The sequence below is a fragment of the Oncorhynchus clarkii genome, chromosome 10 (genome assembly GCF_045791955.1).
Source record: "Oncorhynchus clarkii lewisi isolate Uvic-CL-2024 chromosome 10, UVic_Ocla_1.0, whole genome shotgun sequence".
Lineage (NCBI taxonomy): Eukaryota > Metazoa > Chordata > Actinopteri > Salmoniformes > Salmonidae > Oncorhynchus > Oncorhynchus clarkii.
Window position 1 is genome coordinate 14,982,845 of NC_092156.1, and position 24,934 is coordinate 15,007,778.

Here is a 24,934-nt window from a genome sequence, read left to right on the forward strand (position 1 = left end):
TCCGGTAGGGGAACATAAATGTGAACCATATTCTAGCACTTATGTCATCTAAACGTGTTAACACAGAACACATTTGATTTAAATAATAATATTCATCCTGCAATGTTATTTGATAACAAGGCAGTTTGGTATGTCTATATTTCTGATCTGAACGTGTTTCTACTGAACATGTTTCTCCTACCAGTCCAGAGTCTTCAACTCCAGGAGAAACCCTGGAGAAACGAATTAATTAAAAAGTTAACCATTAGTCTGGTTTTATATAAACTAATTGTATTTGTAATACACAGTCTGTCACCATGTATTTAACCGATCCTACATGTTTTTACTCAAACATCAGAGGAAGCGAAGACAGTACAACATTGCGAGTGTTTCCAGTACTGTAGAAATCCACTATGCACAGGAAGTGCCACGTGTACCAACTGCGCATGCTTGAAGAGGTTTTACGTTGGTGGGGAATCCCAAGAAGAGTGAAGGAACACAGATATTACGGAAAGGACAGTCTCACACGATTTTATTGACAAGGCCTACACCCGTAGTTGGACGGGGACCGGTCCTAACCATGGTCTGTGATAGCTAACGAGTCGACTAATTCACTTTTTTTTCCCATTTTTTTTTCAACCTGAAAGACGCTCCGTTAAACAAACATATCCCATTGCTAGCTAAACAGCTGGTTAGCTAAGTAAGACGCAGCTAACTATTCGCCAACGAAGCTTTTAAATTTGATTACGGTCGGTGTCTATTTCAAGATGTCCAGTACGGGGTTCAACTTTCAGAATGGACCAGGAGGACAGCCATACGCAAATGGTGAGCAATTTCGCACTAATATTAGCTAGCTAACATTACCTAATCACAACTGTTTAGTAACTAGCGCGTTAACAAGATAGGCTTTTACTTTATCCTAATCTGATTTGGCTGGTTAGCAAGCTGGCTAGCTAACTACATTAGCTTGCTGCCTTGCTAATAATGCTAACCTAAAAGATGGCTAATGTTAGTGGTGGGCTAATTTACTCTTATCAAGACTACAGTTTAAAATTAACATTGTTCATGTTAAGTTAGCATTTGGATATAAGTGATCGCTTTGATTGATACCTAACTTTTAGCTAGCTAGGATAATATGTTTTAGCTTGAGTCGTTGACAAATTTACTCACGTATCTAGCTATCTACACTTAGTTATAGTTGCAATTTGTGTCAGTCTCTAGTCTAACTGATAATTAACGTTAGCTAGCGACTAGTGCTACCTTGCATGACGTTAGTCAACTCAATTGAAGATCAAGTTCAGGGGAGAGACTGATAGTTTGGGTCATGATGATGCTACAAGTTGTCAGTTGAGCTACTGTAGTTAGCTATAACTAGTTGACTCGTACGTGGATCTTATATTTGGGTAATTGACCAAAAATATTAGCTATATCATTTGAGTCTTGTAATTTTAATGATACCCTGTCGACTGCTAAACTATCATCCTCTAGTTGATTTAGTCTTTGTTTAGGGCTAAACTTTCCTCTCATTTGTTGAGGTTCTTTGTGTAAGGGTCGCGTGACTTTGTTGCGTACTTCGTTGCCTTTTTCGAATCACTTGGCTGGTGTCACATAAAATGTAAAATTATAGTTATAATCGTATTATGCTTTGCAACATCTACTCAGAAGTGAATGACGTACCACAGCGCTTTTTTTGTGCTCTACCTCTGTGTACATGTGGCACATTGGGACGATCCATTTTAGTTGCATTACTTTTTTTTATTTTTAAATTCAGTAGTATAAATATACTTTTTGTCTGGCATTTCTCTCCCTGAATGACAGGTAAAGTACATATATACATACATACAGTACCAGTCAAAAGTTTGGACACACTTACTCATTCCAGGGGTTCTCTTTATTTTTTTTTACTACTTTCCACATTGTAGAATAATAGTGAAGACATCAAAACTATGAAATAACACATGGAATCATGTAGAAACCAAAAAGTGTTAAACAAATACAAATATTTTTTATATTTGCGATTCATCAGTAGCCACTTTTTTGCCTTGATGACAGATTTGCCCACACTTGGCATTCTCTCAACCAGCTTCATGATGTAGTCACCTGGAAGGCATTTAAATTAGTAGGTATGCCTTGTGTTTCACTTGTGGAATTTCTTTCCTCATTGTGTTTGAGCCAATCAGTTGTGTTGTGACAAGGTAGGGTTGGTATACAGAAGATAGCCCTATTTGGTAAAACACCAAGTCCATATTATGTCAAGAACTGCTCAAATAAGCAAAGAGAAACAACAGTCCATCATTGCTTTAAGACATGAAGGTCAGTCAATCTGGAACATTTCAAGAACTTTTAAAGTTCCTTCAAGTGCAGTCTCAAAAACCATCAAACGATATGATGAAACTGGCTCTCAAGAGGAACGCCACAGGAAAGGAAGATCCAGAGTTACCTTTGCTACAGAGGATAAGTTCATTAGTTAACTGCAAGTAACAAGACACTTCTCAACATCAACTGTTCAGAGGAGACTGCATGAATCAGGCCTTCATGGTGGAATTGCTGCAAAGAAACCACTACTAAAAGACACCAATAAGAAGAAGAGACTTGCTTGGGCCAAGAAACACGAGCAATGGACATTAGACTGGTGGAAATCTGTACTCTGGTCTGATGAGAGCAAATTTGTGATTTTTGGTTCCAACCGCTGCGTCTTTGAGAGACGCGGAGTAGGTGAGCGGATGATCTCTGCATGTGAGATTCCCACCGTGGTGGAGGTGCTTTGGTGGTGACACGGTCAGTGATTTATTTAGGATTCAAGGCACACTTAACCAACATGGCTACCACAGCATTCTGCAGCAATACACCATCCCATCTGGTTGGTGCTTAGTGGGACTATCATTTATTTTTCAACAGGACAATGACCCAACGTACCTCCAGGCTGTGTAAGGGCTATTTTACCAAGAAGGAGAGTGATGGAGTGCTGCATCAGATGACCTGGCCCCCACAATCATCTGACCGCAACCCAATTTGAGATGGTTTGGGATGAGTTGGACTGCAGAGTGAAGGAAAAGCACCCAACAAGTGTTCAGCATATGTGGGAACTCCTTCAAGATGGTTGGGAAAGCATTCCAGGTGAAGCTGCTTGAGAGAATGCCAAGAGTGTGCAAAGCTGTCAAGGCAAAGGGTGGCTCCTTTGAAGAATATAAGATATATTGATTTGTTTAACACTTTTTTTTTCTTACTACATTATTCCATATGTGTTATTTCATAGATTTGATGTCATCACTATTCTACAATGTAAAAAATAATGTAGTACACACAAGTCAAAATAGAGACGAACCCTTGAATGAGTATGTGTATATAAACTTTTGACTGTGTGTACAGTTTGAAAACTGTTTCATATCAATAATCTCTGGAGGGAATGTTAACCATCCAACTGGACTGAATTAAACACTAACTGTCAAACTGTGTTATTTGTACAGAACCAGTAGTACTCATTCTTTGTCTATAGATAACCAGAGAGTGTTTCGATTAGAGCAGGACATGTTCTTTATGCTGTTGGGTTTGGCTATTGATGATTTATGATTAAGCTTAATATTTTCCTTATCTCTGTATTCGAGGCAATAAAAAGTCTCTACTCCAACAGGTTTTTGAAATCTGATCATTCTGACCAAAGTGGATTTAATCTAGGGTGAATTCATCCTACTTCATTTACTTTAGGCCTAAGCAGTGCACTTATCGAAATGATTGCATATTTTATCAGTGACCTGTTTGCTGTACAGCTGTGCTAAGATTTTGTCTCCATGTTTGACTCTTATACTTGCCTCTAATTGGCTGAGCATGTGTACCCGGCACAGGCCAGGTTCACTGTGATTGGAGGGAAGCCTTCAACACAATCACTGTGGCCAGCAGGCAGCTTAATGTTGGCGATTTCACTGGCGCTGCCCGGAAAGACAAGGATTATGGGTGTTAATCTTCACCATTGAGGAGTTGTTTTCTAATCCCACCTGTTTATCCTGGCTTGTAATGTAGCTCAAGACTTGTTGGACATGTAGCACGCTGTTGCCGCCAGTCAGTCATGACTATTTAATTATAGTAAACCCTGTTTCTACCTAACAATCTTCAAGGTTAGGAGGAGTATTTGATTGGAAAAGCTCTATTTTTGTTCTGTTTTTGTGTCTGGTATCATTTGTTCAGATCCTCTATTTACACTCACTGTCAGTACAGGAGTGTCGTCCAGGTGAGATTAGACTATATCCTGCACCGTTACTGTGTTGAGAAATGTGATTGCTGTGTCAGTCTGTCCACATATCGTTTGCCTTATTTTGGAGACTTTGTCTGTATTTTCATCCCAATTTCCCTCACTGCTATTTAGTGATGGGGGGGTAATCAATAGTTACATATCGGGATATTATTTTTGACAATATAGTTAAATCAATTATACCTTATATAGTTTTTACAATATCGCAATATTATTTTGGGCAAGCTTGCTGTACCTGCACAAACTCCAGTATTTGCCCTTTATAGCATATTCTCCATCTTTTGAAATGGGGTGCCAATTTGTTTTCAGCACTTTCTGTGACTGATCTAAACTTGTTTTCTCATGGCTCTCTTGTCCCTCTGCATCAGACATATGGTGAGCATATTGTTTGGACATCGAAACGCAAAGAAATCACAGTATCGTATCACAATACATATAGAATCGGGAGAATCGCAATACATATCGTATTGGCACCTAAATTATCGTGAAAATATTGTATTGGGAGGTCCCTGGCAATTCCCAGCCCTATTGCATTTAGCCTGATGTTTTTGCTACTCTCAAAGTTATCTAGCCCAAATCCTTCTTCAGAGCCACAAACTGTTGTAGGACTAGTTAATCAATACTGCCAGGCAGTTCTACATCTAGTAATGAAACATTTTCTCATATTTTTTATTAACTGGCAGGCAAATGAGGCAGTCAGCTATTACTCTTTAGGTCTTTGGAATGCAGACTATAGTCATGGGATATTCACATGGGATTTCAGTGTGTTGCTGTATTTTATGTCAAATTCTGGCCTGTAGTCTAATCTGTCATGATCCTGTCTTCCAGGTCCCTTACAGAATCAAGTAGTGCTGCAGCCACCAGGACCGGGTTACAACATGGCCCACCAGCCTCCATACAACCCAATGCAAGCCAAGGGCCCCATGCCGCCTGGCCCTGGACTCTATAACTCTGGGCCCTACCAGCCCATCCCACCAGTCAGCTCTTACCAGGCCTCCCCAGGTCAGCCCATGTTAAACAGGCCTCCTATGGGACCTCTCCACCCCATGACGCCCCCTCAATCCACCAGCCCTTGCCCAGGCCTCAGGATGCCCCCAGCGCAGGTCACCCCTGCTCTACCTGTGTCTGCTAACAGCTACTACCAGCACCCCCCAGCCTGGCAGTATGGGGCCCTTCCACTGATGGGAGCTCCTCCACCAATGGGGGCGCCGCCTCCTATGGCCACTCCTCCCCTCGCGTTTGTGGATAATCACGTGACCTCCTCGCCTAACTTGGCACCACTCCAGGCCCCCTCGGCGGGGTACAGCGCTGCTCCTTCTCCTGTCTACCACAACGCCATGCAACCCTCGGGTCCTCCCTTGCCTCCTACCTCCCTCCACAGATCCACCCAGCCAGGTAAAACGCAGTGCAGAAGGGCTCTTTGATTAACACACTGTTACATATGCTACAGCAGTTTGACTTCCTATGATGAAAAACACTTGGTTGAAAAACATTTAGGCATAATGATGTTATGACATTGACTGGTGGTTTGACTGTGTAGTGACACTTCATATCAGGAGTAACAACAGTAACAACAGGTCACTATGATGTCACAGGGAAGCGCCAGAAGTGTTCTAGCAAGCTGATGTTGGAAGTGGACATTGCCCCCTGCTGACACACACACACACACACACACACCCAATTGGCTGCACATATCTTCTTGGCAGACACTCTTGAAAAGTTGTCCAGGGTCCGATGGAGAGTTCCAGTAACCTCTGGTGATATTCAAATCCATCACCAATATCAAATCAAAAACAGATTGTATTGCCGCATGCGCTGAATACCACAGGTGTAGACATTACCATGAAATTATTGATTACAAACCTTTACCAACGATGCAGTTAAACAAACATATAATACAAAATACAAGTATTAAAACAAGGAATTAAATGAACAGGGTAATAAGGTATTTGAGGTAGATATGGACATGAAGGCAGGGTAAAGTGACAAGGCATCAGGATAGATCACAAGAAGGGCTCCAGTGGGCACTCGATCACCAACACTGGACAACTGAAGAGTGGAAGAACTTTGCCTGGTCCGACTAATCCCGGGTCCTGTTGCGTCATGCTGATGCCGTAAATAGCGTGAGTCCATGGCCCCAACCTGCCTGGTGTCAACGGTATAGGCTGGTGGCAGAGTACCAGATCAATGTGCAGAGGTATTTGAGGTAGATATGGACATGAAGGCAGGGTAAAGTGACTAGGCATCAGGATAGATCATAATAAGGTATTTGAGGTAGATATGGACATGAAGGCAGGGTAAAGTGACTAGGCATCAGGATATGTAGTAATAATAAGATTAAGAACAGAGTAGCAGCAGGGAGTAGAGTAGCAGCAGGGAGTGTGTGCGCCTGTTCTTCAGTACATTTGGGTAATTTATACTGGAATAGCTGAAAATAAATATGAATTTATAGTGTTCATGTCTGTTCATGAGTTTCTAGTAGATAGAGAAAATAGCCTAATTAATGAAAAAAACATCTAATCAGCAATGGCATTATTTTCAATTAACTCTGCAACCCTTCTAGCTATTGACTTATTTCACAACTGATAACAGTTTGCCACCAAAACAAAGACACATTAACATAGTAAAATATGTCTGCGCTATATAGAATCATGCTGAAACCCTCATTTTAAACACCAATAGTATTCACTAAATTGAAAACCATCTTATTTAATTATTTCATATATTTTTATGTGATGAGCCCACACAGAGAACCTGAGATAATTAGATGTCTGTAAAAATCGGATAATTCTGATTTAGATTACATAAAATTCTGGTTTAAAAAAATCTGGTAAAGTTTCTAGTAATTCACCTTCAGTTTGCAAACCTGTGTGTGAGTGTCAGTGTGTGTGCGTATATAGTCTTGTGAATGTCCGTAGAGGCAGTGCAAGTCTGGGTAAGCATCATTTCCTGGGTTCAGATAGGCAGTTTAGTCACTTACTCAGGACTCACACCACTAGCGGTATTTATGGTGTGTGGCTGTTATGTGGTCAGACGACATCAGTGATTCATGAATGACGATTATCGCATTATGTAACAATGTGGTGTAAGAAATATCACGTTAGGCATCAAGGATGACTCCCTGATGACTGATTTTGAATAGGATTCACTCCAATTTGGCCAGTTGACTATTTTCATTCAAATTGATTTGATGACAGTATATTCACACTTACAATATCTGAATGACAGATTTTTGCTATTGGAAGAATGGTTCACTCTTGTCTGAAATGCACCAGTCAGTGTAGTCTCTGTAGGTACTGGGGTTCAGTGACATTAGCTAGCTCTGGGTCACCAGCATCAGCTGTCATGGGACTCGTCACCTCCAGTGTAGGGATATAATGTTACTCTCCTCAGAGGGGCCTAGTTTCCTCTTATGCACAATAGTCCCCATACCATATACGATATACTTAATTTCTCTATGGCTAATTGGTCTTTTGACCAATCATATCACATTTTTTTTCAGAGTCAAAAGACTTGTGAAATGAAAATCAGAGTTGGGCTGCCTGTGTAAATGCAGCCATAGGCTACATTGTCATGATATGCATCAGGTATCATCATGCAGCCTATAGGTGCCAGTTTTATTGCCTTAGGTTAGGCCTATGTACAGGTTAGCCTCGACCAAGCCAGTGATGCATGGGCTGGCAGCACACGACTATGTAGGAGCCACTTCTGTAAATATCTAATTGTTATGTTAACATTGGCCAAGGTTTGTGTTGAGGGTTGTGATAGGATACTGTATAAGACATTTTAATATGTATGGCAAATTATCCTGAATGATATGTTGTTGTGGTTGTCCAGGCTCTGCCCCTCCTCCAATGAACCCTGTGGCTGCTCCTCACACATACCAGCCAGGAATGACAGCACCTTACGGCCACCCACCTACAGGACCCACACCCTCGATGAGACCCACTCCACCCCCCATGGGCAATGCTACCCCTCCCCTTCCCTTTGGCCCCAAGACTGATGGTAAGTAAATATCAGTTTAGGGACCGTAGTCTTACATCTCAGAGCAGGAGTGCTGATCCATGTTCAGTTTTGTATTTTAAATCATAATGAATTAGAGGGTAACCTGATCCTAGATCAGCACTCCTACTCTGAGACTTTTTGTTTTTATCCTCTCATCTAATAATATGTTGTTTACCTTGGTCTTTGAAGCATCCACATATATTTGTAGTTTATTTGTTGTAAATTGAAGTTTTAGTGAGGGGGGGCTGTATCCAAGTATCTCCAGCAGCCACCCTTGGGGTCTCATTTCCTTCTCTTTCCTCCCACCGTGACAGCTCAGTGTGGGAGTGATGCTAGTGATGATGCTGCCCACACTGAGTACGACAACCAGGAGAATGATATTGAGTGTCCAGGTGTGGTTTAGTCACTATCAGTGTTGTGGTACTTGTGTGTATGTGGTCCCTGTGTACTTTTGATGTCCTCTATTAGATTTTTAGCATGGTTTCTTAGAGAAAAGGCCTAGAGAACTTCCATGGATCTTTCAGATATTCTGTGTTTACATTCAATACTGTCTTAGTTTTTGCCATTATTACATTTTAGTGACCTCATGGGTATCAGATTTTTCATTAAATTATGTCTTAATGTCTTTCATTGTGACTGAAATTAGGTGCGTTGAAGATGCAATTCCTAAATTTCCTCTCATGTGGCAATGAAACAACGTGACCTGAAACATAAAACAAAAACATCTATGCTAATTACTAAGTTCTCCAAAAACATTTTGTCAACACTCCCCCCCCCCCCCCCCCCCCCCCCAAAACAAAAAAAAACTACACTGAACTCATCCTGACTCTGGAATCTTTGCTCTGTAACAGGACACATACCCACACCTGCCAATGGCGCTCAAGTTCCCAACAGCTTTGATCACTTGGAGACAAGCCCTAAAATGGGTAAGTCCTCTACTACTCCATAGTTTAATCAGAAATTAATGACTAATATTACAATTTAGTCCCCTATATTTACTGCTAGCAACACTCAGAACTGACATGAGGCCTGTTTTGGTGCTTGTCCCTATAGCTGGCCCACCCCAGCAGCCAGCCCCCCCTGTTCGACACATGGGTCTGTCCTACCCCTCTTTACCCCCAGGGTACCAGAACACCTCCGCCTCCCCCATGCAGGCCCAGACGCAGCCTTACAGCCATGCACCTCAGTCATACCAGCAGGTAAAACACCAGACTGCTCTCTGCTTTCTCAAACCAAATCCAAGACTGACATACTAACAGTACAACGCTCAACTTTCTCTATTATATACAGAGCTTAGCACTTGTCTGATCACGTGAACACTTAAACATTTTAATATGAACTCTGAATGTTGAAATGGTACATGGATAGACTGTTCAAATATTGAAACTTACCAGTGTTGCATCCCATATGGCACCCTATTCCATATAGTGCACGTCTTTTGACCAGGCCTTTGTTCATTGTACTCACCACTGTACTATGTTTCCTCCACAGCCGTCTGCAGGTCCAGCCCAGCTGAGCCCCTCCCTGGCTGGTTTGAGTCTGCAGTCCCAGACCCCTGAGACCCTGAGGGTGGTTAACCTGCTGCAGGAGAGGAACCTGCTCCCCCCGGGCCCCATCACCCCTCCTACACCCTGCCTGCCCCAGGACCTGCAGAAAATCAACTGTCACCCAGAGTGAGTGATAGTTTGTCTGGCGCTGTTTTTCAACGTCAATCCCCACCACAATGTTGAATATTGTCAAAAGTGTTAATGTACTTTTACTGTGAAATGTACTGGTTTAGACCTGTTGTTTCTCTTGCCTCATCTCTCTACAGGGTATTCCGCAGTACCCTGACCAACATCCCCCAGACCCAGTCTCTGTTAAACAAAGCCAAGCTTCCACTCGGCTTGCTGCTCCACCCCTTCAAAGATCTCTCGGTAAGATGTTGCCCACTATCTCCCAACCCTCAGTAGACTTCCTTCAACCCTTCCCTCTTCTGGTAAAAGATAGAAGAATGCATTTAGCCTAGAATAACTGTATTTAATCTATGCATCTATGATCATGTCTTTTAAATGTAATTTGATGTTTTTAATTTGTATGGAACTTGGCATTGACGATTGTCATAACCTAACATGTCCTACGGGTTTGATTTTTCTGTGAACTGCAGCAACTAGCTGTATTAAGTTTTATTCTTCAAGAATCAATGGTTATAGCTTTTTTTTAAATGATGTACCAATCCGATTGTACCTTTTTTTTTTTTTATGATTTGGTTTGTCTGTACACTGCAGCAACTGCCTGTGGTCACCTCCAGCACTATAGTGCGGTGTCGCTCCTGCAGGACATATATCAACCCCTTCGTGACCTTCCTGGACCAGAGGAGATGGAAGTGTAACCTGTGCTACCGGGTCAACGACGGTAAGGACCACAGCCACGAGCTCCTCTTAAATTACACCCTGTCTATTCCCCATATTCGGCACCACTTTTGACCACATCCAATGTTTAAGTTTATTTTATTTTTACAGGGACAGTCCACATTAATCAACGTTTCAGTAAAAGTGACGGTTTTAGCCAGCCGGCTAATTTTCAACCACAGTCCCTGGGCAGGTTATTAAAAACAATTACAATATAGACAATCATTGAGCAGTGAGCACACGCAGAGCAACATAGGACAAGCAAGTAGCATACAGACAGAGCAACATAGAACAAAAAGCAGCAAGACAAAATTCATAAAAGCAACAGTTGTTTCCACACCTCACAAGCTACAGACAACAGACAACATGGAAAGCGGCAATACACAGCTAGGGATTATGTTCACAAATCTGATTGCCCTTTAGCCATGTATTCATACATTTTGTGAAAGTGTGATAGGTGGTGCAGTTGTGTGTCTGATGGCGGTGTATTCCAGACATGGGAAGCTCTCACAGAGAAAGCAGATTTAGTAAAGGTGCTTTTCCTTGAGGGAACTATAGTCACCTCTCATGGCAGACCTTGTGGATCTGCTGCCATATGTTTGGGTTTTCTGTTTAACAAAAATACTGAGTGGAGGGGGAGCCAGGCCATTTAGGATCTTGAATACAAGACATGCATGCGTCAGTGTATTGCACAAGATTTTCCCAACTCAGGAGCTCATGCTTTCTGAGGATGTAACAGTGATGATGGCTACTGGGCTTCCTATCAAGCACTTTGAGAGGCTGTTTGTAGACAGACTGAATAGGTTTTAATGTTGTACAGCAAGCTTGGGCCCAACTAGTCAAGCAGTATGTTAAGTGGGGGCGGGGCGTATCATAGATTTGAAGTTCATTCCAAACACATGTTTTAAGTGAGAAGTTAGGCTGGTCTGAAGCGGAAAAAGGACATTCACTTGAGCACCAAGGCCTAACTTCACCCATGCTCTACCAATATATTCCAGCACATAGCTTTGACCTAAACGTTCAGAATTTCATTCACCTGATGGCGGTAGTGATGGACAGTCCTGTTCTTTTCTGACTGATGACAACCTCCATGTTTGTTGTGCAGTTCCAGAGGAATTCATGTACAACCCAGTCACCAGATCGTACGGAGAGCCACACAAAAGACCTGAGGTCCAGAACGCCACCATCGAGTTCATCGCACCCTCAGAATACATGGTAAATACACATTATATAGTTTTAAGATTTGTCTATTTAAAGCATTGCATGTTATTTTGCCTGAATCTGTGGTAAGTGGTTACATTCCCCCCTTTTATCTGCTACTTAAATGCAGATGAAATGAGCAGTGTTCCACTGTTGCCACGTTCATAGTGATTCCATCAGGCTTTCTGACTCCATGGAGTTGTTTATGATTTCCTGGAGTTGTTTATCTAGGAATCATTTGCATGTTTTGTTACGATGTGGTAAGAGAGTGTGGTGTATCAGTGTGTTTGTATTGATGGTGTTAAACCTGTCATCCTCAGCTGAGACCCCCCCAACCTGCCGTTTATCTCTTCGTGCTGGATGTATCCCACAACGCCGTGGAAACAGGATACCTAGATGTCGTCTGTCAGTCACTGCTGGAGAACATCAACGCGTATGTGTACATCAGTTACAGACTGAGGATGCTTCCCAAATGGCACCCGGAAGCCATTGGGATGCAGATTAAATACACTCCTGGGATAATGTCCACAGCCCTGATATGATGGTTCATTACGTATTGTCCTATTAAGCTATGTAATAACATATTCTGTACTGATCAATACTAGGTAGCTTAAAGACTTCAGTTTAGCATCAGATAGCCCTAAAACAATGTGTATTTGAGTTTTTAATGTGACTATATACACATTTTTGTCATTAAGATTAATAACAAAAAGTGATTCAGACACAGAAATAAAATAACTTACAGAAGTATTGAGCAAGAAGAAGAAAGTCAATATTAACTGAACCGGACCACACATCACTGTGACCTGTGAGTATCGGCTGTGTGTTCCAGGCTCCCTGGAGACTCCAGGACAAAGATTGGCTTCATCTCCTTTGACAGCACCATCCACTTCTACAACCTCCAGGAAGGCCTGGCCCAACCACAGATGCTCATCGTCTCGGACATTGAAGGTGAGAGACCAGAAAGTGCTTACAAGCTTTGTCATTAGAATAATTCACTGTCTAGAAATGCTTAAGAAAATGAGGAAGGTCCACACTCGCTATTTGCTGTGAAAGAAAGGAAAATGTATTTGTTATTTTGTGACACATGCTTCACCCAATCGGGCTTCATCAGTGTATAAGTTGTGACAACATGGAAAAACACCCTATAGATAGGGCTGCAATATAAATGATGCTGTACTTTTAAAGTCTTTATTTCAGGAGGTTGCAGTGGTCTAAAGGTCTTCTATGCTGTTTTTTCCTTTCTTCCAGATATATTTTTACCAACACCAGACAGCCTTTTAGTGAACCTCAATGAATGCAAGGAGGTAAGGAGCTCTTAAAACTATTCCTGTGCAGATTCCTCAGAGACAGGCTCTCAACAAAATGTTCAACGAAAATGTTACAAGTCCAATCTGTAAAACTATTCACAGCAACATCGTGAAAATGCATCAAGACACACTCACATTGGGTAACTTTTTTTGCCTGAACCTCTCTTATACTGTTTTGCATTTCAAAACTTTATTGAAAAATGTGTTTTTATTCGTATAGCTGGTGCAGGATCTGCTGAAGAGCTTGCCCCAGATGTTTGGCAAGACCATGGAGACCCAGTCTGCTCTGGGCCCGGCCCTGCAGGCAGCCTTCAAGCTGCTGTCGCCCACCGGGGGGCGCGTGTCCGTCTTCCAGACCCAGCTGCCCAAACTGGGCGTGGGGGCCCTCAAGTCCAGAGAGGACCCCAACCAGAGAGCTTCAGCCAAGGTCGGGACTAGTGAGAGCCTGGGTCTCACTGGTTTATGTATTTTGTATCCAAAATGGCACCCTATTACCTATACAGTGAACTACTTTTAAGGTCCCATGTGTAGGAAATGGGGTACCATTTGCTGTACATTTCTTTTTAGTTACTTGGTAATGAGAAGTATGCAGTGTGCACATCTGTTCTGCAGTGGTGGTAGAAACTTGATATCTTTCTCAATACTTGAGATATAGTTTCAGACATTTCTTATGCCTAATATTCTCATTTAGAAATGTTTTGTTGTGCTCATTGTGTGGTGGTGTTTCCCCAGGATATCCCGAACCTGTCTCCTGCCACAGACTTCTATAAGAAGCTGGCCCTGGACTGTTCAGGACAGCAGGTGGCTGTGGACCTATTCCTACTGAGCTCCCAGTACTGTGACCTGGCCTCTTTAGGTGAGTGGTGCCTTCTGACTTACATCTGAACTTCAGTGTGTTATTATTAACAAAGTCACCTTATTTCAGCGGCCAGCAGTGCTCTTTATCTGTCTGTGTTGCTGTATACAGTACCAGTCAAAAGTTTGGACATGCCTACTTAAGGGTTTTTCTTTATTTTTACTATTTTCTACATAGTAGAATAATAGTGAAGACATGATTCCATATGTTGTTTTGATGTCTGATCAAAATTCTAAATTTTACGGTGTTGATCCCATGTTTTATGAGCTGAAATAAAAGATCCCAGAAATGTTCCATATGCACAAAAAGCTTTTCTCTCAAATTCTGTGCACAGATTTGTTGATATCCCTGTTGGTGAGCATTTCTTCTTTGCCAAGATCTACCTGACAGGTGTGGTATATCAAGAAGCCAATTAAACCGCATGATCATTACAAAGGTGCACCTTGTGCTGGGGGCAATAAAAGGCCACTCTAAATGTGCAGTTTTGTCACAACACAATGCACAGATGTTTCAAGTTGAGGGAGCGTGCAATTGGCATGCTGACTGCAGGAATATCTACCAGCGCTGTTGCCAGAGAATTGCATGTTAATTTCTCTACCATAAGCCGCCTACAATGTCGTTTTGGAGAATTTGGCAGTACAGACCACGTGTAACCACGCCAGTGCAGGGCCTCCACATCCGGCTTCTTCACCTGCGCGATTGTCTGAGACCAGCCACTCAAGATAGCTGATGAAACTGGGTTTGCACAACCAAAGCATTTCTGCAAAAACTGTCACTGTCTCAGTGAAACTCATCTGTGTTCTCGACGTCTTCACCAGGGTCCTTGACCTGACTGCGGTTTGGCATAATAACTGACTTCAGTGTTATGCTCACCTTTTCACCAAATGCTCACCTTTGATGGCCACTGGCATGCTGGAGAAGTTTGCTCTTCACGGATGATTCCCGGTTTCAACTCTACCAGGCATATGGTGTGTGTGCAAGCAGAGTGCCCTGTGTTGCCTGTAGGGTTATGGTATAGGCAGGCATAAGCTATATAAAAATAACACACTTTGCATTTTATCGATGGAAATTTGAATGCAAAGAGATACCATGACAAGATTTGAGGCCTATTGTTGTGCCATTCATCCGCCACCCTCACCTCATGGAAGCTGAAAATGTCCGTTATTCCATGGCCTGCATACTCACCAGACATGTCACCCATTTAGTTTAGCACGTTTGGGATGCTCTGCATCAACGTGTTCCAGTTCCTGCCAATATCCAGCTACTCCGTACAGCCATTAGAAAGGAGTGTGACTACATTCAACAACTTGATCAACTCTATGCAAATGAGATTAGTTGCGCTGCATGAGGTAAATGGTGGTCACACCAGATACGGACTGATTTTTCTTAAGGGATCTGTGACCAACGGGTATTCCCGGTGCCATGTGAAATCTGTAGATTAGGACCTAATTAATTTATTTCAATTGACAGATTTTCTTATATGAAGTCTCACCCAGTAAAACCTTTGAAATTGTTAGGTGTTGCGTTTTTTAATTTTCATTTATTCAAATGCCACAAGGCCCTTCGTATAGAACATCTTACTCTGGTTGGACTCATGTGTAATCTCTGCTTCATCTTCTCTCTCTCTCGTTCTCTCAGCTTGCATATCCAGGTACTCAGCAGGAAGTGTGTACTACTACCCCTCATACCAGCAGCAGCACAACCCAGCCGGGGTTGAGTGCTTCCAGAAGGATCTCAAGAGGTACCTCACCAGGAAGATTGGCTTGGAGGCTGTAATGAGGATCCGCTGCACTAAAGGTAACAAGTCATCACTCAATATTTTCTCACTATGTTGATTGCCTTGCATTATGTTATTTCACATGGAAGCAGCAGCACTTTAAATGTCAGACATTATATTCTATAACGTCCTTATGGAAAGTGTTCGCTGAAGGAAATCTCAATGACAATTGATGAAGGATACTGTGAACCCTGTAAACTTATGGTTGTGAGTCTGTCTGTGCTCCAGTTGATTTCAGTATCTGAGAGTAAAACTGTCAGATTAAATGTATTTATTTCAAATCTCTCGGACCCACTTCTATATCAAAACTTAGCAAAGAAAGAAACGTTCTCTCACTGTCAACTGCGTTTATTTTCAGCAAACTTAGCATGTTTAAATATTTGTACGAACATAAGATTCAACAAAAGACATGTAACTAACAGAAATTGAATAAGGTGTCCCTGAAAAAAGGGGGGGGTCAAAATCAAAAGTAACAGTCAGTATCTGGTGTGGCCACCAGCTGCATTAAGGTCTGCAGTGCATCTCCTCCTCATGGACTGCACCAGATTTGCCAGTACTTGCTGTGAGATGTTACCCCACTCTTCCACCAAGGCACCTGCAAGTTCCCGGACATTTATGGGGGGAATGGCCCTAGCCCTCACCCTCCGATCCAACCGGTCCCAGACGTGCTCAATGGGATTGAGATCCAGGCTCTTCGCTGGCCATGGCAGAACACTTGCAGGAAATCATGCACAGAACGAGCAGTATGGCTGGTGGCATTGTCATGCTGGAGGGTCATGTCAGGATAAGCCTGCAGGAAGGGTACCACATGAGGGAGGAGGATGTCTTCCCTGTAACGCACAGCTTTGAGATTGCCTGCAATGACAACTAATTCAGTCCGATGATGCTGTGACATATCGCCCAAAACCATGATTGACCTTCCACCTCCAAATCGATCCCGTTCCAGAGTACAGGCCTCGGTGTAACGCTCATTCCTTTGGAGATAAACGTGAATTCGACCATCACCCCTGGTGAGACAAAACCACGACTCGTCAGTGAAGAGCACTTTTTGCCAGTCCTAGCCTTACAACAGGCCTACAAGCCCTCGGTCCAGCCTTTCTCAGCCTATTGCGGACAGTAAGAGCACTGATGGAGAGAGTGTGCGTTCCTGGTGTAACCCGGGCAGTTGTTGCCATCCTGTACCTGTCCCGCAGGTGTGATGTTCGGATGTACTGATCATGTGCAGGTGTTGTTACAAATGGTCTGCCAACGCGAGGACGATCAGCGTTCTGTCCTGTCTCCCAGTAGCGCTGTCTTAGGCGTCTCACAGTACGGACATTGCAATTTATTTCCCTGGCCACATCTGCAGTCCTCATGGCTCCTTGCAGCATGCCTAAGGCACGTTCACGCAGATGAGCAGGGACCCTGGGCATCTTTCTTTTGGTGTTTTTCAGAGTCAGTAGTAAGACCTCTTTAGTGTCCTGAGTTTTCATAACTGTGACCTTAATTGCCTACCGTCTGTAAGCCGTTAGTGTCTTAACGACCGTTCCACAGGTGCATGTTCATTCATTGTTTATGGTTCATTGAATAAACATGGGAAACAGTGTTTAAACCCTTTACAGTGAAGTTATTTGGATTTTTGCAAATTATCTTTGAAAGACCAGGTCCTGAAAAGGGGATGATTTATTTTGTATGTTGATTATTGTGAAAAGAAAATATATAACTCTGACCCCTCAACTTCCATGCAGGTTTGTCCATCCACACGTTCCATGGGAACTTCTTTGTGCGCTCCACGGATCTGCTGTCCCTGCCCAATGTGAACCCAGACGCGGGCTTTGCTGTGCAGATGTCCATTGAGGAGAACCTGGTGGACATGCAGTCCGTCTCCTTCCAGGCTGCGCTGCTCTACACATCCAGCAAAGGTACACTGTCTTGGAGCTGCTGTGATGGGGGTGTAGGGAGCTTTACCATAAAAAGATTAGCTGTGTTCGAATACTCACACTAACCATACTATTTGTGACGTACTTTGAGTATGTAGTGTGCTTATAGCTCATACTATGAATATAGTTAGTATGCCAGAAGTTCCTGGATGTTGTACTACATTCACCAAAATTCAAAGTATACAAGAAGTGGGACACTATTTCTATGCTTTTAGGGCCCATAATGCAATTCTTCAGAATGGGCGTGGCTTCACATTTTCAGATTTAGAAGAAAATGGGGGGGGGGGGATATGCTGCCGAAGTCCGAGAGCGGATACAAATTCATCCATTTAACTAATTATGACAAATGTTAAAATGTTGAGCAATGTAATAAAGTAATGACTTTTCAAATAAGTTACATTACATGTTATGTTGTCTGACAATTTGTTAGCTACGCTAACCTTATGAACCACATAGCATATCATTACAGCAGTTGCTTGTATGTTGGCTAGCTACCTAACTTTGGTTTGCTACTAATACATTGAACTTGCCAGTATATTAACTATATACTATCTGACTTTTATTGACTTGATTATTCACGTCATACATAGGTTAGTTACATGGTATAGTTGTTGTGCTTTCTCAATGGACATTGTTAATGAAGTCCGTAAGATGTCTAGCTAGTATTTGTTATGCTAGCAAGAAGTTGCATAGCAAAAGCATCGACTTCCGGTAGACAGGCGAAGCGCAAGTACACTCAACTGAAAGGATACCGTTGGAATACAGTAAACTAAAATGAACTAATAGTATGTAGTGTATATTCTCATTAAGTATGTAGTATACAGTATGTTAGTATGGGTATTCGAACACAGCTTTTGTCATTATTTTTCTGTGGGATTTACTTGGTTTAGATTCACTGGGTGCGTCCCAAATAGTTTTGTTTTGTTTCCTTTCTTGACAAATATATTTCCGATGCATACCAATTGTAATGCTGAAATAATAACTTGTTGCTTGGTGTTTCTACAGGAGAGAGAAGAATTCGAGTCCACACCATGTGTTTGCCTGTTGTCAACTCCCTGTCGGACATCTTTGCTGGGGCTGATGTCCAGGCCATCACTGGTCTGCTGGCTAGCATGGGTAGGTAGTTCCAGGGACGCAGTGTTGGTGTAGTTATTAAAGGCATGTTTATTTCCATCAGTACCAGGTGAAGTCCTTAGACTGTCCCATCATCCTGTGGTCTTTAGTGAGAACACGCTTGTCATCCACACAGTGCCATCCATAGCTGCCTCATTTGCATGGACAGATGGTGATGTCAGATGGTTGCCTGGTTACTGTGACCTTTGTGGAATCCAAGTGGCTAAATCAAACTGACTGAAGACTGATCTTCTTATAATGTATTGGAGGTTTTATTAGTATCAGTCACTGATCAAATATTATTATTCTACATGTTATTCAGTCACATTATTTGGATGGTCTGGAAAGTCCATCTGTTGAAGCTCTACAGATAAGCAACTGCTCGCTAAGGTTAGAGTTAAGTTTAGAATAAGGGCTAAGTTTAGGGTTAGAATGGGGGTTAGTAGATGGTGTGTAGAGCATCTACAGATGGACTATCCAAATGGTGTTACCTGTTTTTAAAGAGAAACTACTGTAATATAAGGTACTATTATTGCTGGTTTACCCTTATATATGCAACAAGAAATGATTGAACCCAATGGTTGCTTTTGTAATGAAGGCCATGACTGCAAACTTGTACTGTACAATCATGTAACTTGTGAATCCCAATCCCTGAGGTAAAAATGTAGCTGAGTTTTGAATTCAATGCCCTGTTCCTGATGTGTCCTGCCCCTCTAGCTGTGGATCGCTCGGTGACGTCCAGTTTGAGTGACGCCCGGGACGCGATGACCAACGCTTCCATTGACTCTCTGACATCCTACCGCACCTCTGTGCTCACTATCCAGCAGCCTGGCCTCCTGGCCCCCGCCTGCCTCAGGCTGTTCCCCCTCTACATCCTGGCCCTGCTCAAACAGGTACACTACCCACCCACTCTCTCCCTGGCTAGTACCCTGGCAGTCTACAGCTTCATCCCATATGGCACCCTGTTCCCTGCACTACTTTTGACCAGGGCCCATTGGGCTCTGGTAAAAAGTAGTGTGCAATATAAGGAATAGGGTGCCATGTGGGATGAAGCCTACTTCCCATTGGGATTTCAACTTTCACAGAAGAGAGGCTATTCCTGTAGTTATAATTACAACTCAGCATAGCATAAAAACCAGCTTTAAAACACTATAAGAAATTGAGTCAGTCAGAAACTGACCAAGCTACCTTTATTGGCTTGCGGATGTCCTTTGTGCTGCTTTGCTCATATGTTGTTTTTATTCTCTGTGGTCCACAGAAAGCCTTCCGAACTGGTACAAGCACCAGGCTGGACGACCGTGTGTTTGCCATGTGTCAGCTGAAGTACCAGCCCCTGGCCTACGTCATGCTGATGATCCACCCAGCGCTGTACCGCGTAGACGACCTGACTGACGAGGTGAGGGCTAGGGGAACAGTGCATAGATAATGAGAAGAGCAATATTTTTCTCTACTTTTATAGTTTATCACCTTTTATACACTCAGATCATTTAAAGAAAGAACACGGATATTCAGGTCTACGCTTCGGCTTCCATCTGACGTGTGGATATATTTCACTTTTCCTCTTTTATTAACCAAACTTCTCTTTTCGTCCCCCTCCTTCCACCCCCTCCACAGGGAGCCCTGAACATCAGTGAGCGTGCCATCCCCCAGCCCAGAGTCCAGCAGCTGTCTGTGGAGAAGCTGAGCAGAGAGGGGGCCTTCCTCATGGATGCTGGCTCGGTTAGTAGCATGATGATGATGTACACCATATATGCAAAAGTATGTCGACACCCCTTTCAAATTAGTGGATTAATCTATTTCAGCCATAAAATAGAGCACACAGCCAATACAATATCCATAGACAAACATTGGTAGTAGAATGGCCTTACTGAAGAGCTCAGTGACTGTCAATGTGGCACAGTCATAGGATGCCACCTTTCCAACAAGTCAGTTCGTCAAATTCCTGCCCTGCTAGAGCTGCCCCAGTCAACTGTAAGTGCTATTATTGTGAAGTGGAAACGTCTAGGAGCAACAACTGCTCAGCAGCGTAGTGGTAGGCCGCTCAAAGAACAGGACCACCGGGTGCTGAAGCGCATAGGGTGTAAAAATCATCTATCCTCAGTTGCAACACTCACTACCGAGGTTCAAACTGCCTCTGGAAGCAATGTCAGCACAAGAACTGTGCGTTGGGAGCTTCATGAAATGGGTTCTCATGACCGAGTAGACGCACACAAGCCTAAGATCAACGTGCAATGCCAAGCTTCGACTGGAGTGGTATAAAGCTTGCAACCATTGCACTCTGGAGCCGTGGAAACGTGTTCTCTGGAGTGATGAATCACGCTTCACCATCTGGCAGTCCGATGGACGAATCTGGGTTTGGGAGATGCCAGAAGAATGCTACATGGCCCAATGCACAGTGCCAACTGTAACGTTTTGGAGGAGGAATAGTTGTCTGGGCTGTTTTTCATGGTTCGGACTAGGCTCCCTTAGTTCCAGTGAAGGGAAATCTTAATGCTACAACATACAATGACATTCTAGGCGATTCTGTGTTTCCAACTTTGTGGCAACAGTTTGGGGAAGGCCCTTTTCTGTTTTCAGCATGACAATGCCCCCATGCGCAAAGCGAGGTCCATACAGAAATAGTTTGTTGATCGGTGTGGAAGAACTTCACTGGCCTGCACAGAGCCCTGACCTCAACCCCATCAAACACCTTTGCGAGCCAGGCCTAATCACCCAACATCAGTACCCTACCTCACTAATGCTCTTGTGGCTGAATGAAAGCAAGTCCCTTACGCAATGTTACATGTGAAAAGCTTTCCCAGAAGAGTGCAGGCTGTTATAGTAGCAAAGGGGGGACCAACTCCATATTGATGCCCATGATTTTGGAATGAGATGTTGGATGAGCAGGTGTCCACATACATTTGGTCATGTGGTGTTTAATTTATTAGGGACAGCTACAATGACAGCATTGACACATTGCATCATCAACAGTCGGATGCATTTCACCATCATGCTTTAGCTTGCGCTAATTTGCATGATTATTGAGGAATCCTTCTGTCATTTGGCGTACACAATAGATAGACTTACAACACATCTACAGTGGATTCTTCTCAACAAACACACAGATGCATAACACGAACACAATGTGACTGACTTCAGTCTTCTCCATTCTCCAACAGGTGATCTATATCTGGATCGGAAGAAACTGCAACCCCAACTTCCTCACGCAAGTCCTGGGGGTCCCAGACTACGCTGCTGTGCCTCAGAACATGGTAAGGAACCTAAGCACCTGCTCCCCCTTTAACTGTTTCTCTTAGCCCAGCTCCCCTGCTCCTGACAAGATTCTGTATCGCTCACCAAGACCTCTGTTTATAACACAGTATAATAAACAGTGGTTCGAGCCCTGAATGCCAATTGGCTGAAAGCCATGGTATGTCAGACCATATACAATGGGTATGACACCATTTTTTTTACAATTAAATTGTTAACCAGTTTATGTAATAGCAATAAGGCACCTTGGGTTTGCTGTAAAAGGCCTATATTCCACGGCTAGGGGCTGTATCCAGGCACTCTGCGGCGCGTCGTGTTTAAGAACAGCCCTTAGCCCTGCTGTATTGGCCATATACCACTTCATTGACATGTGTTGGTTGTATCTTTTGTTTGTGACTTATATTGTACTGTGTGTGTGTGTGTGTGTATATATTGCACTATAAGGCTGTTTAAAATGCGATGCACAACACATTTCCTGAAAGGGAGACCATAAAGATATTATTATAATGTGTTGTATCTCCCAGAACCTTCTCCCAGAGTTGGACACGGCAGAGTCCCAGAGAACCAGAGCGTTTGTTGGCTGGCTGAGGGAACAGAGGCCCTTTTTCCCCATCCTGCATGTCATTAGGTAGGCAGTAGTAACTAGATGAGATCACTGGGGGAGTTCAGAGGCAATGTCTGCATTCCAAATGGCCCCCTATTCCCTTAATAGTTCATTACTTTTTACCAGGGCCCGTAGAGCTCTGGTACAAAAGTAGTGCACTGTTTAGGGAATAGGGGGCCATTTGGTTGAGTTTGAAGCCCAAAATTAAATGAGAAGTATTAAGATCAGGTTGAACTCATTGACAGCGTGTTTTGCTGACCTGTCAAACGACTGAGTTCAATTCTGCAAGAGACTGTGTAAATGTTGTGGATCCAACCTTCCCTTTTCTGTTCCTTTCCAGGGATGAGAGCCCACTGAAAGCCAGCTTTATGCAGAACATGATTGAGGATCGGACAGAGTCGGCCCTATCTTACTATGAGTTTTTACTCCACGTCCAACAGCAAGTCTCCAAGTAAACGCAGCGTATGGAGTCAGCCCTGGGAACTCTGACAGGATGTGCATCCGTGTGTGAACGAACATTGGGAAGATTGAACCTGTCAGGGACGGCTGCCTCTCACAGCATCTTCAGTTATGGCGCACTATTCTTGTCTAGCATTGCCTTTCTTAAAGATTGCCCCCCCCCCCATCCGCAGACTTTCTCTCAAACAGATCAAACTTTGTGGTGAGCAGGACATGGACAGAGGCAACTTGGCTAATTCTGATTTGGCTCTTTTTGTTTTCAGCTGGAACATGTTGTCAAGACCAGGGAATCCATGACACGATATTATGTACATCAGTGATTGAGCAAATCAGTGTTTATTCTCATAGAACTATGCTTTCTAAGAGATCTTTTCAGATACAGTTCTGGCTATGGATGTGAAGTCTTGTTCAAAAAGCACCGTTGTATTTGTTAATAAAGTAATATATGTATCATGCTGAAGGCCATGTTGAAGGAGTATCGTCTAACCTCGGACTGTTTATTATTGGATGTCCCCTTATGCATAAGAATACAGTATATCTCAGCTACGATGATGACAATAGTCATCTACCAATTAGTGGTAAAGGACAGAAGTTTGGTTATTATTGTGTCGAACAAATCTCTAGACTTAATGTAAAGTCCAAAATGTAGATGTTTTTAAAGGTGAACAGAGCTCGTTATAATTTCCTGCCTTGAATGTTGTTGACTAAGGGGAATTCCACGGTAACAGTGACTCAAATATTTCACTTTACAATGTATTTCAAACAAAAACCAGTGATTGCAAAGTTAAACAAACCATAACTATGCATGATGTCTGTTACTGTGGAATTGGAATTGCCCCTAAGCAATGGAATGCCGTCTCATCTCTTGGGTTAGATCTTTCCTTCAAAGACTCACTCACCCATTCTCCTCTCCTCATGGACATTCAAAACAACTAGCTTTTTTTTTTTTTTAGTTTAATTTATGAGATTCCCGATCTGATTAAATACTGTTATTGCCTTGTATGGGAACTCACTTTTTATTATTGAAACTGTTTAAATACAGACACTATATATTAAATATTTTAATATAATAGGATATGGGAAATTCTTTAACACGGACATATAACGAAGCCATTGATCTTTTAATCATGCTTATTGATACTTGTATATTGAAAATACTCCATTATAATGGTAAAGAATTGTTAATTTTAGTATGAAGATGAAATGACGCTAATAAAATGTTTGGGACTTTTTAAAAGTAGTTGTGATTTGTCATGGATGGGCAGAGTACGTTTTAGGTTTCCTGACTATTGAAATTAGAACGTTTTGAAAAATGTGTGAGATGAAAATGGGCAAACCAAAGGGTGTGCGACAGAAGGGTAATCAGTGGCCAAAATGGACAAACCAAAGGGTGTGCGACAGAAGGGTAATCAGTGGCCAAAATGGACAAACCAAAGGGTGTGCGACAGAAGGGTAATCAGTGGCCAAAATGGACAAACCAAAGGGTGTGCGACAGAAGGGTAATCAGTGGCCAAAATGGACAAACCAAAGGGTGTGCGACAGAAGGGTAATCAGTGGCCAAAATGGACAAACCAAAGGGTGTGCGACAGAAGGGTAATCAGTGGCCAAAATGGACAAACCAAAGGGTGTGCGACAGAAGGGTAATCAGTGGCCAAAATGGACAAACCAAAGGGTGTGCGACAGAAGGGTAATCAGTGGCCAAAATGGACAAACCAAAGGGTGATCAGTGGCCATTCTGAACCTTGTTTGAGTCCAGTAGGTCACATGACCAAGGAGCTATTGAAATTTTACATTTTGGAAAATGTATGTAAAAATGTGTGGGATGAA

At 42.8% G+C, this 24,934-nt stretch overlaps 1 protein-coding gene across 2 annotated transcripts; it reads left to right on the plus strand.

Annotated features, from left to right (window-relative positions):
- The first annotated feature begins 373 nt into the window (after positions 1-373).
- On the plus strand, positions 374-24,344 carry LOC139418045 (protein transport protein Sec24A-like). Of its 2 annotated transcripts, XM_071167154.1 has the most exons (24): positions 426-804; positions 5,054-5,620; positions 8,063-8,230; positions 8,545-8,622; positions 9,082-9,156; positions 9,284-9,429; positions 9,722-9,903; positions 10,044-10,146; positions 10,498-10,624; positions 11,726-11,835; positions 12,141-12,253; positions 12,653-12,771; positions 13,072-13,127; positions 13,351-13,557; positions 13,863-13,986; positions 15,625-15,783; positions 17,491-17,664; positions 18,688-18,798; positions 19,513-19,688; positions 20,054-20,191; positions 20,410-20,514; positions 21,954-22,046; positions 22,569-22,672; positions 22,989-24,344. In XM_071167154.1, exons 1-24 carry the CDS (start codon positions 747-749, stop codon positions 23,101-23,103), a joined length of 3,408 nt encoding a protein of 1,135 aa, XP_071023255.1. In that variant the 5' UTR covers positions 426-746; the 3' UTR covers positions 23,104-24,344. The 2 variants fall into 2 exon arrangements, with proteins under 2 accessions (XP_071023256.1, XP_071023255.1); XM_071167155.1 differs by lacking the exon at positions 8,545-8,622 and having other exon boundaries at positions 374-804.
- Positions 24,345-24,934: the final 590 nt, after the last annotated feature.